The following is a 15,741-nucleotide window of genomic DNA, read 5'->3' as shown; positions in this document are numbered from 1 at the left end:
ATGATGACTAATAATTTTTTTTTCCTTTTTTTCTTTACTAATCAGCTTCGGTCTTGGTAGTGGGTTAGATTTTTTTAATATAATAAAATTACTATATTTCAATGTTACAAATTAATTAACCTATATAAATATAGGGTAAGGAGTTTTTATATGCAATTTAGTATAATGTATTGATATATATATACTTTCCTGTACTCTGTATTCTTATATGTAAATTAATAAAAATATTGGAAAAGAAAAGATGCAGGTGTTGGAACTGGAGGCGAGGAATGGGCCGGTTCAGCTTGCTGCTCTGCTCTGTGCTGGACTAAGGGTCTGTGGACAGGACTGTCTTTGTGGACTTCAGTTCAGAATGCTATTTGCTTGCATTCATTGTTTGTATGATTTGTTTCTTTTTCTCTGCACATTGGGTGCTTGATAGTCTTTTTTGGGGTTTCTTTGTTTTGTGGCTGCCATGGACCATACCTGCTTATACACTGATTACTCACTATGATGCTTCAAATAACTATTCTGAATGTGCTCTATCTCCACAGATCTATCTTTACTGATTAATAAGATGACTAAAACTCCCTTTCTTACAAGTCTTCATTACTACTTGATTTATATTCTGTGCTAGTTTTGCTGTGGTTTGGTGAGAGATGTGGTGAGGAAGACGAGATGCGGGCACAATATACTTCTATCCAAACATCTTTGCCTTCTTATTTCCCATTTCCATCAAAAATGAATCTATATCTTGAGTTTATGAATCAATATAATTTCTCACACTGAGGTAATTGCAACATGTATGAAAGTGAACACTCTACTTCCTTTTCCTTAGGAAATGCCAAAATACCAGAATAGTTAGTGCCAGCCTCATGAACAGGAATGTGAGGAATAGGGGACCATCTGGTTCCGAAGTCTCCTTCCACCTTTCAATAAAATAACGGTTGAGCATTCCATCCTAGTGCAATTTCCCATAGCCTTTAGTGACCAAAAACTTATTGATCTGTCTTTTGAATCAATACAACTGAACCTCCACAGCTACTGGGGTAAAGAATCTCAAAAGTTTCCAACTTTCCAGGTGAAGAAACTTCCCCTCATCTCAGTCCTAGATGGTCTACACCTTGCCTGTGCTTGCGCCCTCTGGTGGTTGCCTGTCAATAATTTCCTGTCCACACATCCTACTTCTGGATTAAGCTCTTTGTTTTTTCCTATTGCATTTTTGTTTTCAGCAGCCTTTTTTTAAAGTAATAATTTCCCATGTGTAATTAGAGCCCAAGCTGATTAAGTTTTAATAAGTAATTTGCTGAGCTATTTCAAAGGGTATTATAAGTCAAATATGCATGGCTAGACAAATATCACAAAATTTGATGGAATATTTCATTAAAGATAAATCTAATTACAACAAACTAATGGTGCTAAATATTTTATGCAGCATTCCTCATTTTTTTTTTATCACTTTTGTTGCTTATTTAATCTTACGCCAGCATGTTGAGATTTCTGTCTAAATTTTCCTATTTAAAAGCTTTCAGAGATCATTGCCATCTGGGGACTCTCTGTATTTTAGATGAGGATAATCCTACCTGCTACATTGCCGGCCAGCACAAGGAAGGGTGGCTGCTCTCGGGGGGAGTGCCCAGCAGATTGGAGCCAAATTGTGGAAGAAATTAATATCCTACAGACCTATGTTCTGGATGCTCACCCTCTGAATTGTGCTGCAGGTCATTTCAGTACAATTCCAAGATAATGAAAATAGAGAGTTCCTTATTCAGCATTCAGGACATCAGAGAAATCCATCAAACCATAGAGTTGTGCAAGAATTCAAATGCAGAGATAGTTGGTTTCTCTGCTCGTGTAGATGTTGTTAAACAAGAGTTCTCAACAAAATAAACAAAATTTATTTTAATATCACCCTTTTCCACATTACAATTTATTGCATGCCTAATATATTCAACTACAAATGGCTACTGTTCATGTTATACTCTGCAAAAAAAAAGATCAAATGAGGCATTTTATAATCAATTATAATTCAAGCTATTTAGTACTATTTTATGGGACTGCACATTTAGATAGATAGATAAATAGATAAACATTTGAATTGCATTGTGATTTTACAGGACAAGACCATAATTTCTCTGATTTTGCATGAACATTTTAATTGTAAAAACAACTCAAGGTGTTATGTTCAGATCTAGCACCAATTTCCTTCTGACAGATTATCTTTACCCACTCCCATGGAAATTTCAGCAAACTAAATTCAAACTTAAAGAAGCATTCAGACAACAATTTTGGTATATTGTAGAAATGAACGTGATTAAAATGGCAAACTTGATTGAAAAAGTGCACACTAGCTTTTGAAGTCCAGGTTCGGTTTTGATACTCCATATTTTCATAGACACAGCATGAAGAAAAATAGGAAAATGCACCACTGTAAGTAAATAACATATACTGATCAGATTGTTTTAGAATGATCTACTAGTGCCTTAAATCATACCAACCTCTTTTTGGAATGACTTGTAAAGAACAAACAGGTAATAGAATCAGTCATCTTCCGAAGTTGGTGTTTCAACTGTACATCCTCTGCGCTGACTACCCACAAACGTCCTGACTGTGTGCCAGCAACAACCCAGTTAACTTGTTCACCAATCACACTTACGAATGCCAGACACAATATGCAGTTATCATTGATATCCTGGCAAAGGATCAAAAGAATTTTAAAAAAGGTGATCTGAGTAAGCAAACCAAAGGACCCATTTATTAGATAAGAAATATCTGAAAAGCATTTACAATTATACCTTTCTCACCTGAGGCAAATCAGCAGAGTTTAATAGATTTCAAAGTTCAACATAATGAGTTCATTTTTCACATGCACTTCTATCACATTCTGAATGTTATAGTGAAATTAAACAGCTTTTAACATGATAGATAAACTGCTCTTGCCAAATTTGATAGGCAGACAAGGGAAAATTTACTGGAATGGCAACCCAACTTTCTGATTTGTGTTTCCCTGCTTAAAATCCAGATACATTCATTTCTCCCTCTTGTGACTCCTTGCCGTTGTTCCCTCTTCCATAATATAATTTCCCCATGTCATAACACGTAATTTTCCAGTTTTCCTACCACTTATTCTTTTATCATGCTTATTCAGGGCAATAATATTTATAAGACACATTATGCTTCTTTGTCTGTGTTAGGTGCTGCTTATAGGTAGACTGTGGGACATACCACCAGGCCAGGCTATACCAATGGGAGATGTAAAACAGAGCCAAAACCACAGATGCCTATATGGCAGAAGTGTCCAGATCAGTTACAACCAGAAAGAAAAAGTGAAATCCATAACACAGGAGAATTCTATATTGAGTCTGGAGAGCTACAACATGCCCAGATGAAAGATGTGGAATTGTTCTTTAAACTTACATTGGTCTCATTGTAACAGTGCAGGAGATCAGAGAGAGAGATGAGGGATTCAAGTGGCAGGCAACTATTTGACTGTGGCTTCACCTCATCTTCTGTCTAGCATTTTGTAGCATTCTGTACTTGAAATCAAATTCTCCCAGCTTTCCAACATTAATTGATTCCTGTAAATTATCTGTTAGCATTATTAAAATGCAAAATAGAAGTTGCTGCACTACAGGGTAATAAGCAGAGCTAGAATGAGATAGGTGGAATTGCTCTGCTGGGAGCTGGCATGGACTTAACGGCCAAATGATATCCTTCTGGATTGTAATAAATAATTAATTGCCATTGCCTCCTTTTCCATGTTGAAAGCAAATCAATAAAAATACTTCATACAACTGTTTCAGATCTTTATGTCCTGTAAAATTCTAAATCGGCTCAATATTTGGCAAGACTGGCACTATTTTGATAATAGTGTGGTCAAAGCAATACCGATTTGCCTAGTGACATTCATCTAAAAGCACAGGTAGGAAAACAATTTGAGGCTTATCTTCTAGCACAAGTTTGATGCAAGTAGTTTGAGTCTTTACGTCTCTCACAATGACTGCTTTTCCATTTATGTAAAGAATGAAAGAAATTACTGTGCTTCCAAAATTGACTCTAAGCTCCCTTCTTCCCCGCCCCCCAATTTAGTTTATGACATTCTGTTGCTATAATCAGTGTACACCTGCAGTGTCTTTTGTGCATATGTTTTTTTTTTGCATAATCTGATTGATTTTTTATGGCTATTTGAAATAAGTTATAAACTTGTTTTTTGTAACGTCAAGCAGATAGAAAGACGGGAAACTCACAGGCAGGAAACTTCAAATTTTCCAAAAGAAAAACCTGAGAAAATCAAGTGCGAGAAAATAGAAGAATTGCATAGTTATTGTCTTCCTATCTCGGGACAATACGTTTCTATCCTGGGGATATTATTTCTCCACTGAGCAAGACAATTTTTGTAGATGTAACTGAAACTGCAAACCTTCACCTTTACACATACCATAAGAGTCTGGCCTTGAGTGTCCAGCTCCAGAGAAGAAAGTTGTGCCTTATCTCCTTTTCCACTGCCAATCCAGACATTCGGTTTTCTGCAAGTTGGGTTAGTAGCTACCATGCACTCCGCTGCAAGATTACTGGGTATTGTTGTTATTCTCATCAAACAAAGTAGTTTCACACAGTTCAGGCTGTCATATACCTGTAGGACAAAACGTGCAAGAATACTGTTTCATTTAATCTTTTTGGTTCTACTTCCAACAAGCACTCTCAAAATTAATTTTGGTATTTTATTTCCCCATCCCAATCAATTTTAATCAAGCTTTTATCTAGCTGTAATTTTCATGTAAATATTACACTTAGGGGTTTATGTTATATGCTATAAATAATGACAAGAACACAATAAAACGATTATTTTATGATAGTAGTTTATCATAAGAAGCGGTAATGAAACATAGTTCGCCTTTCTATCCATTAAGAAAACATAAAAGGCAACAAAAGGTGTGTTAGAGACCAACTCAAAAGTGACCTCAAAATTCCAAATGTAATCAAGTTCAAGATATGTTGATGAGATTGAATAAAAACTGAGTTTAAATAATTAAAGCTAAGTTATATCCCCACCTCCCTCCTTTGCCCACTAACGGCATAATTTCATGACCTATTTTACAAGTGTAATACCCCAAGTTAGAATACACTAACCGTAACCCATTCTATTCCAAGCACAAACATGCTTAATCAACATCTGTGGCATTATCAAAAGTGTATGAAATACACTCACAACATACCTGAGAAGCTTTAGGCCTGTCCTCTGCATTCGGTTTCAGACAATGATCAATTAAATTCTGTACACCAGGCCATGGTGAACAGTTTAATTCTTTCACTGGATCTGAAAGGAGATTAAATACTGATTAAAATACAATAATGTAACAGCATACTAATGGAACAAATGGATTTGAAATGTACAGCTATTACAGATGGCAATTGATGGATTCTATAGTAGTAGGAAACAGCAATCCACCAATCTTCAATTTTAAATTAATGCCATGAGATTCATAGAAAACATATTACAAAATATTCCCTAATTCTGAAATATTACAATTCATATAAAGAAATACAATTAAAGAACACTATTCTCACAAACTCTATATTTTTACATGGTGTGGGATCAGAAATTCAACTGTGTTGTCCACAGAAAAGCAGATAGCAGATATGAAAATCTGGTTTCCATTTAAAGGTCGCATACAAAGCCATCAAAGCACAGATTTTTTTTAAAAGTTCATTTACATCTAAGGTTCAGTATTATGGAAAGAACAAAACAGGTGGTTATCAATGAAAAACAATGAACTCTGATCCCAAAATAAATTTATTGGTGAATGGGAGCTGAAGCCCTTTTCTGCAATTCCTTCTGCTGATTTTACCATTGTTTCTCTTTTTAATTATTTGAATGCATTTAAAAGTCTTCAAAAATAGTGTGCATGTTCTCAAAAGCAGTTCGGGTGCTTCAGTGGGTCCTTCAGTACTCTGCTACTTCAAACCAGTTTTTATTTCCAGATGTCAATCATATTCAAAAGGGTCATCCGCTACATCTAGAGGAAACAGGAGCATGAAGTAGGAGTAGAACTAGGCCATTCAGCCCATCGGGTCTGCTGCACCATTCAATCATGGCTGATTTGTTTTCCTTCTCCACCTCATTCTCCTGCCTTCTCCTTGTATCCTTTGGCGCCTTAACTAATCAACCTCTGCTTCAAATATACTATACTCAATGAATTGGCCTCTACAGCTACCTGTGGCAATGAATTTCACAGATTTACCACCCTCTGGACTAAAGAAAATCCTCCTTATTAAGGGATATCCATCTATTCAGAGGCTGTGCCCTCGTCCTAGACTTTTCTACTTTTGAAAATATCCTCTCCATGTCTACTCTGTCCACACCTTTCAATATTCAGTAGTTTTCAAAGCGATCCCCCAACCTAATTTTTCTGAACTCTGATTCAGCCCAGAGCCATCAAACTTTCCTCATACGTTAACCCTTTAATTCCAAGATCATTCTCAAAAAAAGTGCAATGCCAGTATATCCTTCCTTAGATATGGAGCCCGAAACTGCTCACATGCTCACAATACTCAAAAGGTGGCCTGACCAATGCCTTATAAAGCCTCAGCATTACATCTTGGATTTATATTTTAGTATTTCAAAATAAATGCTAACATTGTATTTGCCTTTCTTTCTACTTCAGGGATCCCTGCACTAGGATCCCATCATCCCTTTGCACCTCTGATTTCTGAATTCAATCCTCATTTAGAAAATAGTCTACACCTTCATTCCTTTTATCAAAGGACATGACCATACACTTTCTATACGCCTTCTGCTACTTCTTTGCCCATTCTCCCTATCTGTCCAAGTCCTTCTTCAGACTCCCTGCTTTCTCAACACCACTCACCCATCCACCTATCATTTATCTTCCACAAACTTGCCATAAAGCCATCAATTCAATCATCCACATCATTAAACTATAACATGAAAAGTAGCGGACTCATCACTTACCCCGGTGAACACTACCTGTCACCAGCAACCAACCAGAAAAGGCCCCCTTTATTCCCACTCTTTGCCTCCTGTCAGTCAGCTAATCATCTATCCATGCTGGTCTCTTTCAAATCTTTCCTATACTCCCATGTGCTCCTATCTTGTTTAGCAGTCTCATATGTGGCTCCTTGTCAAAGGCCTTCTAAAAATTCAAGTAAACAACATCCCCTGACACTCCCCTGTCTATCCTTCCTGTTACTACTTCTTAGAATTCCAATAGGTTAGTTAGACAAGATTTTCCATTAAGGCAACCATGCAGACTTCACCATATTTTATCACGTGCCTCCAAGTACCTCAAAATTTCATTTTTAATAATCAACTCTATTTTCTTACCAGCCACTGAAATCAGGCTAACTGGCCTATAATTTCCTGGCTTTGCTTCCTTCCTTTCTTAAAGAATGAAGTGACGATTGTTATTTTCCAGTCCTTCAGAACCATTCCAGAATCCAGCAATTCTCAATAAATCGCAACTAATATCTCCACAGTCCTTTCAGATACCTCTTTTAGAACCCTTGAATGTAGTCCATCTGGTTCAGGTGACCTATCTACCTTCAGAACTTGTTCTGCGCTGTTCTATGTTAGTAACAGCAATGACACTCACTTCTGCCTCGAATCTCAAATTTCTGCCACTGCTGCTGTACCATCATCCCTGTTAGTGTTTCTTTCCAATCAACTTTGACCAGTTCCTCTTTAATTGAGATCCCCTGTGAATATTGTAACATTGTCATAAACTCATCTATCTTATTTCATATACTACGTGCATTCAAATATAATACCTTCTGTGCTGTATTGACCACACTTCTTCTCAATTTGTTCTCCATATTGCCTCAAGTTAAATTCTTATCTCTTTCTAAACTTTGTCTTAATTTTTATTATAGAGTTTTCAGTAACCTCTTCTGCACTATCCTTACCTTTTACTTTACCCATATTTCTACAAGTTGCTAAACCCACCCCCTAGTATATAGTTTAAAGCACTAGTTATGCAATTTGCCAAGACTCTGGTCCCAGCATGGTTCAGGTGGAGCCTTCCCATCGGAACAGCTCCCACCTTCCCAATACTGATGCCAAAGTATCAGAATTCAAACCTACTTCGCCCACACCAATCTTTGAGCTAGATATTTAACTCTCTGATCTTATTAACACTGTGCCAAATTTGCATGTAGCTTTGGTCACAATCCAGAGCTTATTACCTTTTTGGTTCTGAATTTTAATTTAGTCCCTAGCTGCCCAATTTTCCTCATCAGAATTTCGTTCCTTTGTCATGTGTCCCCACATGCACCACAGCAACTGGATCGCTCCCCTCCCACTCCAAATTCCTCTGCAGGTCAGATGAGATGGCCCAAAGCCATCTCTTAGAAAAATAGAGGGCTATGTGGTAGGGAAATTCTAGACAGTCTCTAGAGTAGGTTACATGGTCAGCACAACATTGTGGGCCAAAGGGCCTGTAATGTGCTGTAAATTTCTATGTTCTATAACCAGGCACCAGGCAGGGAGCACAGCCTTCAGGACTCAATTTTTGCAACAAAGAATTGTGTCTATTCCCCTGACTGTACTACCCCAATTACAACTACATTTTTCCTTCTCTACCTCCACTTGCATGACTTCCTGTACCATGGTGTCATGGTTTGATTGCTTATCCTTCCCACTGCTCCTACTCCCATCTGCAAAGGGAGGAAGAATCTCAGGCCTACTGTGCAAGCTCAAGTTCTGAGGCTCCTGCAGCACCACCTCATGGATCCCTCTATCTGCCTCACTTGCAGTCACACCCTTATGTCCCTGGACACAGAACAAATTTGAAGTCATTAATCTAATGGGTGTGACTGCCTCCTGAAACACAGTGTCCAGGTAATTCTCCCCCTCCCTGATGTGCCACAGTGTTTGAAGCTCAGATTCCAGGTCATCAACTTTGAGCCCGAGTTCCTCAAGCAACTAACTCTTGCGGTAAATGTGGTCACCAGGAACCACAATGGAGTCCACCAGCTCCTACGTCATGCAGCTACAAATACGTATGTGATGGGGAGGATAGCAGGTCAGATATGGGACAATACAGTCCAGTGCCACAAGGTAACTTCACTGTCGAGGAAAAGAAATTGGATTCAGTCACATTCAGTACACTTAGACGAAAATGTAGATTCAATAGAAAGCACTGGTGTGAAGAAAAATAAACAGAATATTTTATTAGAAATTGTACTAAATGGTTTCTCATTCATTGGTTTTAAAGGAAATAATTACCTGGCAATCTCCCCTGAACTGCCATCTCATCAAAGTCATTTGGAAACTTCATTCCATCAGAGATTCTTTTACCATTCGTAATGATATCATACAAAAGTAATCCAAAGGAATATATGTCAGCCTGGTGATTGTAGATGACATTTCCTTTTGCAACTTCTGGTGCTCGAAACCCTAGAACAAAATAATTAAAAATATTAAAAGTCACTTTCAGTTAAAATACCACAATCACATTACCCCCTTCAAATCCTGTTGAGCAAAAGTAGGAATCCATTTCTCAAAAACTATGCTATCATTTTCTTTTCCATCCCAGTTTTCACTTCTCTCAGTAATTTGATTTCATAGATAGTACTGTGTAAAAGTCTTAAGCACAGATACATATAAACTAGGGTGCTTAAGACTTTTACATAGTACCGTGTTTATCAATGTAGAGCAAAGAGTGCGTTTGTAAATCTCGTGGGAGTAAAAGATGTTAGGAATGGTGAAAATGGAGTGCTGCGGGAGGGGTATGGGACAAGTGGCAAAGGGGTGGCAGGGGCAGGGTGAGGTGCAGATGCAGACACACCCAGCCCTGAGACACCACTCTCAGTCCACAATGGAGACCCATATTAGAATCAGGTTTATCATCACTCACATACATCATGAAATTTGTTTTTTTTTCCTCTGCAGCAGCAGTACAGTGCAATACATAAAATTACTATCGTACTGTGCAGAAGTCTAAGGCACCAGGCTATATACCTAAGACTTGCATAGTACTGTACAATTGCCTCACTCCTTCATAACATTTCAATTTATTCTATATTTTGCATTTATTACATTAAGTATATCCATAGTGTAAATTGAAGTGCTTAGCATTTATTATCAAGAGATTCTGTAGATTCTGGAAATTAAGAGCAACAAACACAAAATGCTGGAGGAACTCAGCAGGCAGGCACTTCTCTGGCAGAAAATAAACACTTGATCAGGGCTGAAACGGTAGGGGGAAGAAGCCAGAATAAGAAGGTGGAGGAGGGGAAGGAGAACAAGCTGGCAGGTGATAGGTGAAGCCAGGAGAGGAGGAAGATGGGTAGGTGGGGGAGGAGGGATAACATAAGAACCTGGGAGGTGATAGATGAAAAAGGTAAAGGGCTGAAAGAGCTTACGTTCAAATTTAATTAACATTCAACCACACATGAACACCCATGAATACAGCCAAACCAAAAAAGTGTTCCTCCAGGACCGAGGTGCAAAATACATTACCAACAACCACACACAGCACAAGACACATGAAAAAGCAGCAAACAGACAGTCACAAAAAATATATATAGCCTAAATCCCTGGGTGACATGTTCTGTAAATTGTTGATGCATGGCGTTGTTGACAAGAACAAGCAGTTCTCAGCAATCTGAAATAAAATGTTTTCAAATAAACACGTCAGTGAATTTTACTTTAGAAAAAGTGTAAGGTTTTACCTGGTGTCCCCTCAGAATTCTTGATTCCCATTCTACAGCAATATTGAGCAATACCATAATCAGCAATTTTGGCAATTATAGCTGAATTAGGGTTCAAGCTGAACAGAAGCACATTATGAGGCTTCATATCTCGATAGATTATCATTGAAGAATGTAGATATCTGTTTAGAAAGTGCATATTATTAGCATGGATAAAAGCAAACAATCTGATTATTTTTAAAAATCATTCAGGAAAGAGATTTAAAAGAAGCAAACTTGTAATCACATATTACAAACAAAACCAGATCTCCATCCATCAATTGATGCTTTGCTGGTGAGATTGTTCTGCTACGGAGAGGGAAGACTACCTTTTTATTGCTGATGTGATTGTTCTGCTATGGAGGGGAGACTGCCTTTTTATTGTTGGTGAGATAGCTCCACTATGGAGAGGGGAGACCGCCTGTATATTGCTGGTGAGATCGCTCTGCTATGGAGAGGGACAACGTTACACAAGATTTACTGTGCTTTGGATATGGACTTGGACTATAGACTTTTTTTTCAGTCTCAGTTTTTTTTAATATATTCTACGCTTTTTGCCCAATCTTTCTCATTTTTTGCGTGCGGGGGAGGGGGATTAGGGATCGATGTGCCTGTTCCATCTTTCTTTGTTTTTTTTTGTGTGGGGAGGAGGAATTTTTGGGGTTGATAATCAGACTGGCATTCTTTTCTTTCTTGGTTTCTTGGCTATCTGGAGAAGAAGAATTTCAGAGTTGTAACCTTTGATCATAAACGAAAGTTTGGTTTAAGTATTGAAATCATAACAGACATTCTATTTCTCCCTTTCTGATGACATGGCCCAGGAATTTAAGGATCCTCTCATTTAATGTTCTCATTAAAGATCTTCTTGTATGGGTGTTGGAGTACTATCTCATTAGTTACCCTATCCCTACATGATATTTTCAGCATTCTTCAAAGAATCCACATTTCTGTTGCTTCTAAGTTTCTTTGGATTTCTGGTGTTATAGTCCATGTTTTAGAAGCATAGAGCAAGATTGACCAGATGTAACATTTTAGTAGCCTAAGCCTTGTTGTCATAGAAATGTGTCTGTTGGTAAAAATGGGTTACAATTTTTGGAAGTTGGTTTTGGCAATGGCTATTCTTTTTATTTCTACTTTACTTCCAGCATCTTGTGATATAAAGCTACCAAGGTAATTAAAGCTGGTCTTTTGTTCAATCTCTTGGTTACCGATGTACAATTGGCAGTTGGGAGTATCCTGCTGTTTTGATATTACTGTACATATGATTGGTTAGATACTCTAAATCTAAGACACAGGATTTTTTTAAGCCATACATATTCATATACAGCATTGCAAAAATTTTACAAAACACAAAAAACTAAGTTATTTCTCATTACATGTTGTTCTTTTTTTTCCATGAAGAAATGTGATAACATCTACAAGAAAGATCAATCTGTTAGGCAGCCCACAATTTATTTTCATGCATTATATCTGCCTCCTTAATTCTGTTACCGGGAGAAATTAACAAATGAACAGAGGAAAATATTCTTAAAACATTCTTGAAAAACATGCTGTGGAAGGATCATAATGCCAGGCAAAGTATCTTCTTATCTACCTATCAAGCACTTCCTACAGTCACTCAATGATCAAATCTACAGTGGTACACTGGCCTCACAGGCATCCTCAGCCTTAAGTAAACGCCTAAGAGGAGGGCACTAGTAGAATCTACTTATCAGCCATCGCTCTGTGAACATGACTGCTCTTTTATTACTATAGCTAAATTTCATGTCTTAACTACTTTCCAAAAAACTCCAAGTTTAAAAAACAGAAGCAGAAAACAAGAATATTAGAAGGCTATTTGAATCTAATATTTTGGAAAAGTTTTTAAAAGTTTGTGGATTACAAGCTCCTGAAAATAAATAGAAAATAGGGCAAAGGATTTTGGGAGGAAAATTCTCGTTTCAAAGAGAAACCAATAAAAACTGCAAATAAAAAATCTGAAATAAAAACAAAATACAGGAAGTGTTGAACAGATATTGCAATTCTGTGGAAAGAGAAATAGAATTAATAGTTCAAGTCAAGGAATGATTGTCAGAATTTAGAAAGAGAAAAAACAAGTTAACTTTAAGTTACCACCTTCTGTGCAACTTAAAACCAACTTGCTTTCTCTTTCTTAGTTCTGTCAAAGGGTACTTGACCCGAATAATTCACTTATTTTTACCTTCCTCAAATGCTTTTTGACCCGCAAAATATTTCTTGTATTTTCTGTTTCTGTAGCCTATTGTCCAAGATTATTACCAAAATACATTCTAAATCATTTTAGGCAAAGCAAGAACTTCAATTGCAACTTAAGGTAACTTTTGATCATTAGATTTTTATGTTTATTAAAGGATTAGCTTTTTTTCTGCAAACTGGCTTTGGTTCAAAGACATTTTCCTCCATTTAAACAAGTAAATAACGTAAAGTCCAAACCAGTTCAATGATTTTCTTTTTTTCTGCTTGTGTCATAAATAATAATTGAGAACTTCAACGTTAATAGCAGTGCATCATGGCTGAAGATAATAATAAATGTCCTATGCTGACAGACAATAAAGTATCAGGCACTGCAATCAGGAGTTTAATTTTTTTGCCCAAGTGTACTGAAGCACAAAGTACCACGTTATAGATACCTTAAGCCATCTGCCACATGTAGAGCCACCCGATGTTGAAGTTTTCGATTAAGTTGTTCTTTTTCATGGTTAAGTAACTGATCTAGGGACCCTTTGGGTGCCAATTCCATGACCAACATCCGAGGTCGAAAGGTAGCAGCAAATAATGAAATCAAACTTGGATGACGCAGATGACAATGAACTGCAAGTTCCTGAATATTATATAATTGCATACACATATTACTTACTGCAGATAAAAAAAAAGAGATAGAACTTCTGGTTTAAATACAAACTAGATGATGACTAAACACATTGAAAGGGTCTGTTTCACAGGTTCTACTCCAAATCATTGCAATTCACTGAATATGCTGTATAGATTGGCTAAAACCAGTATAGCGAGCAGATCTTAGAACAAAAAGTTTCTTTACAATTTTAATTTAGAAAATACTCAAGCATACACTTTAAAGAAGTAACATGTACAGTTTCCTTTTGCAATTGAAAACAGATTTTCATAAAAATGTGTTTTCAAAAACGCGTCCACTTAGAGCAATGCAATCTGGAAAATGCAAAAAAAATTACTTTTAAAAATATACAGAATTTGCTGGTTATACCAGCAATGTAGATAATTTTCAAGATAATGTATACAATATACATATTCAAGTGCTTTCGAAACATGCCGTGTGTGTCCTTGCAGTCAAGAGACTCAGCTGAATTCTGATAACCATTGTGGCCCACATGTAATAAGTGGAATATTAAGGATGTGAAGTGTTCTCCCGGCAAACCAGTGGCTCACCCTATAATTAGTCAATATAATATGCCCTTAAAATTCCACAGGCTATTATAATGGCTTAAAAAATTTCTGCAAATGGCACCAAGAGACACACATTCATGAATTATCACTCAACAATACCCAGGTAGAATAAACTGCATAATTGCAATACGCATCAAAGATCTTTCAAGTAGTCAATGCACACGTGTTTAAGCATCAAAAACCCAAGTGGCAAAAATAATAAACCTTATTTTAAATTAGTTAATACGCCATGCATTGTTGATTGAAAATACTAACTAAAGACTTAAATTTTGTGGAACAGTCATAGAACTGAATGGTATGAAAAACTACGCATTTTTATGTATTAACAGATCTGGTTGGAAAAAGTGAATTTATCAGATTAGGAATCCAACCTGAGCTAAAAACAATAAAAACTGCCTTCTTTTACTGCAGCGGTCCCCAACCACTGGGTCGCGAAGCACGTGCTACCGGGCCGCGAAGAAACGATATGATTTGGCGATATGAGTCAGTTGCACCTTTCCTCATTCCCTGTCACGCCCACTGTTGAGCTTGAATGCACGCGTCATCCATGTCAGCGCGGGAAGGAGCTCAATTCCTCGAGCTTGCAAATGACGGCGGGCTGAAAAGTATGTTTGACATAACATCTCTGCCGGCATTCTGGATCAAAGTCAAGGCTAAATATCTTGAGATAGCCACGAAAGCACTGAAAACGTTGCTTCCATTTCCAACATATCTCTGCAATGAATGCAATGAAAACTAAATTGCGGAATAGACTGGACATAAGGAACCCCCTTCTAGTATCGCTGTCTCCCATCACCCCTCGATGGCACCGTCTTGTTGCAGGGAAACAAGCCCAGGGCTCCCACTGATTCAGTGATATTGGTGTATTGCAATGATTTTATATGTTCATATGGGGAAAATATGTGCTGTGTGTTTAATATCCAAATGTTACTTAAAATGTTATGACTTATAAGTGACTTATATAACCATATAACAATTACAGCATGGAAACAGGCCATCTCTGCCCTTCTAGTCCATGCCAAATGTTATTCTCACCTAGTCCCACCGACCTGCACTCAGCTCATAACCTTCTATTCCTTTCCTGTCCATATACCTATCCAATTTTTCTTTAAATGATAATATCGAACCTGCCTCTACCACTTCTATTGGAAGTTCGTTCAACACTTACTTCAAGCTCCCCTGTCCTCCCCTGATAATTGACTTATCACTATATTCATGCGAGGAAAATATGCGCTGTGTGTTTAATATTAAATTCGTTAGATAAACCCTTGTAGAAACGAAATTGAGTGTATTAGCCACTTATCACCGATATTCCGGTCGTGATTAACACCCGCCCCCCCCCCCGGAACAGAATCGTCAAAAACGATTTGTAGAAAAAAAAATCAGCACGATCACGCATGCGCACACAGGTGCCCGTGCAAGGCTACATGGTCATGGTAGTCTTTCTCGGGGTAATCACAACGTATTTGACTGCTACTCTTGTCCGTTGGCAACCCTACCCCCCACCCCCGGGTCGGCTGGTCCACGAGAATATTGTCAATAATAAACTGGTCCACGGTGCAAAAAAGGTTGGGGACCCCTGTTTCAATGAACTGTTCAAATTCTAATTTTTTC

General features: G+C 37.5%; 1 protein-coding gene across 2 annotated transcripts in view; it reads right to left on the bottom strand.

Annotated features, from left to right (window-relative positions):
* Window positions 1-15,741, bottom strand: part of lrrk2 (leucine-rich repeat kinase 2) — a 140,734-nt gene that overhangs the window by 22,452 nt on the left and 102,541 nt on the right. For both annotated transcript variants that reach the window (XM_063072493.1, XM_063072494.1), the window contains exons 40-45: window positions 13,338-13,528; window positions 10,672-10,832; window positions 9,224-9,394; window positions 5,196-5,296; window positions 4,418-4,612; window positions 2,478-2,671 (exon numbers count right to left, since the gene is read on the bottom strand). In XM_063072493.1, coding sequence (XP_062928563.1) covers window positions 2,478-2,671; window positions 4,418-4,612; window positions 5,196-5,296; window positions 9,224-9,394; window positions 10,672-10,832; window positions 13,338-13,528 — 1,013 coding nt within the window. The remainder of the gene's footprint in view (window positions 1-2,477; window positions 2,672-4,417; window positions 4,613-5,195; window positions 5,297-9,223; window positions 9,395-10,671; window positions 10,833-13,337; window positions 13,529-15,741) is intronic.

This window comes from Mobula hypostoma, chromosome 20 (genome assembly GCF_963921235.1).
Source record: "Mobula hypostoma chromosome 20, sMobHyp1.1, whole genome shotgun sequence".
Taxonomy (NCBI): Eukaryota; Metazoa; Chordata; class Chondrichthyes; order Myliobatiformes; family Myliobatidae; genus Mobula; species Mobula hypostoma.
This window is presented reverse-complemented; position numbering and strand designations above follow the sequence as displayed.